The 5587-nt window shown below is 42.5% G+C and overlaps 1 protein-coding gene across 1 annotated transcript; it reads right to left on the bottom strand.

Annotated features, from left to right (window-relative positions):
• Positions 1 to 136: 136 nt before the first annotated feature.
• TP53I3 (tumor protein p53 inducible protein 3) lies at positions 137 to 4267 on the bottom strand. Its single transcript, XM_009575019.1, has 5 exons — positions 4130 to 4267; positions 3187 to 3454; positions 2078 to 2290; positions 1271 to 1467; positions 137 to 492 (listed from the first exon to the last, which is right to left on the bottom strand). The coding sequence occupies exons 1-5, from the start codon at positions 4265 to 4267 to the stop codon at positions 304 to 306; spliced, it is 1005 nt and encodes a 334-aa protein (XP_009573314.1). The 3' UTR covers positions 137 to 303.
• Positions 4268 to 5587: the final 1320 nt, after the last annotated feature.

The following is a 5587-nucleotide window of genomic DNA, read 5'->3' on the forward strand; positions in this document are numbered from 1 at the left end:
AAAGCTCTGGAAAGCAGACGGTAAAGTGACTCGGAGCTGAGCCTGGCCGTCGGTGCCTGGCGGTTTTCTCCTACATCGAGGAGCGCTCGCCGACATTTTGTTCACACATTCAAGGCACGATGCTAGAGCTGCAACGTGAACCTTTTTATTAGACGCATCTTGTAAGGCTTTGCTTTACCCCTCCTTTAGGGCTTCCTCCCACAATAAATCATTCCAGGTTTGGAAGCGGGAATGGCAGATTCTCTGCTTGTCAAACACCGTAACTATTCTGTCCCTGAAACAATTACAGCAGTAGGCCTTTCTTTAAGATGAAGCAGGCATTTCGATGACAATTTTGCCAATGTTCTTGTTTCCTTCCATGATCCTGTGTGCCTCTGCAATCTTGTGCAGAGGGTAAACGCTGTCAACAAGTGGTTGGAGATGAGGGGAGGTTCCTCCAGAAAAATACGGCAGCACGTTTTCTGTGAAGGCTTTCACCAGCTGTTCCTTATACTGAAGAAAAAATGAAAGCGTTTTGAAGATTATTTCCAATCATTTCATTCATAGAGGTATGTCTAAGGACAGCGTACAAAATGTGCACAGTTCTCAGGGAGACTTCCTGACATTCTTATAGTGAGATGTAAACATCCGACAGGTGTAAATTACAAATAAGAAGAAAACTCTTAGATTAATTATATTTTAATTGAATGAAATTCTCCAAACAAGTGGTATAAGCTCAGTGCAGAACCATTTAGATGCAAACTGATAAAACTCTTGAGAATATTGTGTATTAGACTGTGGACAGAATCTGTCCTAGGGCTCTACACTGCTGTCTTTTACTGTAGTATCCAAGATTTTTCCACATAAGTGATTTCCCCTTGGTAATTTCTGGGCATCCAAATAGCCTCAGTCTCTACTTTGAAAAATGATCTAATAGAGGTTTTTCTCTCCCCCCCAGTCCCAACTTGATCAAGTTGCCTGATCACTTTAGTTTTGTTTTTTCTTAGGTCAAATCTTTAAATTATGGTACTTGTGAAGTACATAAAGAAGTCCTGGGTATCATTCCTCTGATTCAGTAGTTGTAAAATGGAGGCATTTGCTAAAAATAGAAAAGGGAAATTACAACTTAATTTTGCAATGTTTTCCAAAGTATGTAGTAACTGTTCAAGGTGGTGCTTTTTTGGTAATAACGCGTTAGATTCTGCTTTAAGACTGGTATCAAAAGAAAGCTCTCAAAACTATCATTGATTTTAAGATCGAAGTGTATACACTGTTGATAGCCATTACTTGCCTCCTTGTCTCGTGATCGTAATAGACTTGTATGGATGCTCGCTCTTTTGGAAAGCAGCCTTGCAAGAAGATCTCCATGTACTTCACCTCCACTCAGTAGTCCATAAATAATCCACCGGCCATCAGTACTCAGACAGTTGAGATCCTTCTCCCAGTATGAGCCACCAACACAATCTAAAATAATATCTACTCCAGAACCTCAAGTAGAAACAGAAGAGATTTCAGCAATGTAGTTGAGCTGCATTAAAGGTAAGATAATTTCGGGCAAAACTAAACCCTTGTTCTTTATAGGTACAGAATCAATCCTGCAATTCTTATTTAAATCTTTCTACTGAAATTAGGAATTGGCAGAATGATTTGTAAGGAATTCTAGAATCGGGCACAAAAAAAGAATCATTATAGATATACAGATGCAGACTCTGTCATAAACCATCCCAAATGCTTAGAAAAGCTAAATTTTTCTAACAGTAAGAGAACTAAGTTTCGTTCCCATATTCAAGCACTTACGAAGACAAGTGCAAGGATTTGGTCCCACAGTTCCTTGTGGAGGCAACAGTGACACAGGCACAATATTTATGCCCCAAATGAACACAAAGCCAAAGAGAGTCCATGCAGAAAACAGCATAATTAAACTAAGGAAAGATAGATTCTTGGGCTGAACAGGATGTTAGGTTGTGCTAACAGGGTCATTACTGTCTGCTCCTTCGCCGATTAAGGTGACAGTTGAAATTGAGTGTATGTACATATATGTTAGGAGGTACGCACTCCTCCTCAACTGTAACAGTGTCTTTCACATAGAGGTTCTTACCTTGGGTGAACGCCAAGACCTTTTCACTAAAATCTTCATTCTTGTAGTTGAATCCCGCAGCTGCTCCGGCATTTGCAGTTGCTTTCAGTTTCTCTTGAGTTCCTGCTGTCACGATGGGAATAGCTTTTGCCAGTCTTACCAGCTGAATGGCTGCCAGACCAACTCCGCTAGCTCCAGCATGGATCAACACACTCTCGCCCTTCTGTATTTTACCTGAAGGAGGACATAAGGGAAATGGTTACCCTTTTGGCATCACCTTTGGATTAAAACATCATCAGGGTGGAAAATACTGAAGAGGAAGCTGAAGGATGCCCTTGAGCGGGCTATGTTTACATCTTCATATCCTTCAGAGAAGAAACAAATCCAGAACTAACACAACTTGCAGTGTTCCAACAGGACTCCGTTTTACCGACTTCAGTGGAATGACTTCAGCTTGGCCCTGTCCAGTTCTGGGCATCCGTGACCAAGCTGCTTAGGTGAGTGCAGTCAGCCTTTTTATACTGGAGCTTTTAGGTGCTACTGCTGAAGAGGGTGGAAGAAGGGTATTTGTCAACTGAGGAAAACCCTGGCAAGTGCTATTGTTAGTGTCTCTGTAGCACATTTTCAAAATGAACAGTGTATTTATGTCTGTTTTAAATCAGCTCAGAGGGGATTTTACCTACAATTAATGTCTCTGTGGAGCAAGGTACAGAAGATGTTGTCTACTGTAGATCCACAGGCAATTAGTGAGGAAAGTTCATGATATGGTCATACTTGCAGCGAAGTCAAATCTTTAGAAGTAGGATGCATTTTCAGTTGTTCGGAGAACATGTAAGTTATTTCAGGGTTTAGGCTTAACGGAAATTGCCATTCAAGCTGAGAAATACAGATGAAAAGAAAAACTGACCATCTTTCCATATCCTTCCTTGTAAATATGCAATCAGCAGCGTAAGTTATGACTGGGGAGATGTGGTCAAGATTTCAGGATTCTGATCCACGTGAATGGAGCAACAGAGAAAAGGCTCTTTGAAGGCAAACAGCATTCAGATGGAGGCAACAAAGAGAGGATTTCATAACAGAAAGGAAGATGAGCTGTTTTGGTGGGATATATTTGCAAATATGCCTCTCACCTACAAAATGCAGCAGCTGAAATGCTGTTAACCAGGCTTCGGGAATGGCTGCAGCCTGAATAAATGTCATATCATTGGGAACTGGCATCAGGTAGCCCTCGGGTACTGTAACGTATTCTGCCTGGCCACCTCCGGAGAGCAGAGCCATCACTGCATCGCCAATCTTCCACCGGCCCTTGCAGCCAGGTCCGAGCCCAGCCACACTCCCAGCTGCTTCTAAGCCTAAAATATCACTTGCTCCTTTGGGGGGAGGGTACTTCCCTCTCCTCTAAAATAAAAGAAAAGAGAGGGCAAGGGAAGGAAAAGCCACGCATCAATGAGTGTAATGACGTGCAATATTTTGTTCACATGCCTCCAACCTAAATTCCAATTTATTTAATCCTGATTTTGCACTGTGCAAATGTTACAGTAATTTGAGGATCTTCTGTCTTCTGGCAACACTTCTTGTTTCCTAAGTATGTTTTATTCTCAAAACTCTGTGTGCAATTTCAATTTATTGCAAGTCCCCTTTGTCCAGGCCAAATCCATGCTGGGGAGGTATTACAGTCTCCAGTTGCAGAGCGTGGCTTTTAGCTCAAATTAAAGCAGCTCAGACTTAACAATTTGTGATTTTCCCATGCTGGAATTGAGCCAGTGGACATTTCATGTCCATCTCAAATGCCCAGAGAATGGTCTAAGCATCTAGAAAGACCAGAGCTTTGGTGTTCATCTTTTCTTGAAAGGCAGCTGCCTTTCCATGCCACCCCAGCATTGCAGTGACCCGGATAAAAACATCTGCTGAATCAACAGTCATCTCTTCTTTCTGCCCTGTGAACTCTCCTATCCAAATGCTCACCAGGTCCAATCTCTTTTAACTCTTCAGATTTGTCAAGATTTCAGATGATAGGGGCCTGAAAAATTGGTGTCATTTCCAGGAGCATAAATCTGCTTAACATACACATACCTGGAGTAAATCAGCCCTATTCAGAGCACTGGCAGAGACCTTCACAAGAACTTCTCCTTCTCCTGGATGTGGTTTCATCACTTCTTTCACATAGAGATTTTCTGGGCCTCCTGGGCAATCAAAATAGGCTGCTAACATTTTGTCTGGGGGAAAAAAAAAAAACCAAGCCCAAAAAACTCGGCATGAATGCAGGCACACTTATATGCAGCTAGAAAATCTCAGTAATCAGTAACCACAGCTCCACAGACTCCACTCTGCAGACGGACAATGCAAACTGTGACACAGTTCGAAGGTATAAGAGGGGAGGGCTGCCAGAGAAAGCTGAGGAGTTATAATGCAATGAAACACATTAACATTGGGACACATTAACATATTGTTGCAAAAGCCTTTTGACCATGAAGATTACCTTGCATCAAGTCATAGGCCTTAACCCTGCACAGAGCTGTGTGTGGATCCAGCAGCACTGACCTCCCACCCACCTTAACTGTAAAAAGTAGCACGCAAATGAAAATAAAATCCTTTGCTCTCAACTTCCTGCATGATTAGGACACCAGTGCTCAAATGACTAAAGGACACAGGCCCTTAAAATAGTAGATGTAAATGGGTTTTAAAACTCTCAGCAGAAAGAGCCTTTATTTGACACATCTAAAATCATGTAAGTGCTGCCTTACGATTCAGCCCGTAGATGGCAGCTTGCAGATACCAAAGGCACGACGGTGAGTTAGCGCGAATGAAGGAAATGGTTTTAAAAATTCTTCTTCATTTCCCTTGCCTCAGCAGGTGATTCTTGTGTGCCTGGTGCGTGCTGGTAGAGGGTCCCACTGCTGCAGGAGTCTTTCAAGTAACTCCTCAGTCACCGTTCCTGGGTTCCTCAGCTTTGGCACCAGCAGTTGTTGAGATGGGCTGAGATGTCCTGAGATGTCAAGCCTCCTCCCACCTGGCAAAAACAAATCTGGAGCAGTCTCCCCTCTGCCCCGTGGGTGCTAGGTGAAAGGAAATGAGAAGAGAGAATCACGACGACTGTGTTACTTCCCAGGAGCTGGTACTATACTGAATACAGTATAGGTATAGGGCTGCCACCCAAACGTGTGCAGGGTGGGCTGCAAGCCAGAGCCTCTTCAAGTAAAGAGCATTGTGTGACAGACCACCATGCCCTCTGTAAAAATCACTTGCATTATGATATCTGCACAGAAAAAACTAAGTGCATACTTAATTATTTGTTGTAAGACTGCAAATGTGGAATGGTAAATGCCTTGAAACCCCAGGAATGTAAATCCCCACGGGGTGGTGCTCTATGGCTATTTTACAGTGAATAAACACTTCCAATTATTCATATAAAAAGTAACTTAAAGGCTTTTCTTTCTGAGGCTGGCTGTCTATTTGTTGTTTTCAGCTGAACCATTTAATCCAGTCCCACAAAATTTGTCAATATTAGCACAAAAATTTAATGGGAAGCCC

This window comes from Fulmarus glacialis, unplaced genomic scaffold (genome assembly GCF_000690835.1).
Source record: "Fulmarus glacialis isolate BGI_N327 unplaced genomic scaffold, ASM69083v1 scaffold47983, whole genome shotgun sequence".
NCBI lineage: Eukaryota > Metazoa > Chordata > Aves > Procellariiformes > Procellariidae > Fulmarus > Fulmarus glacialis.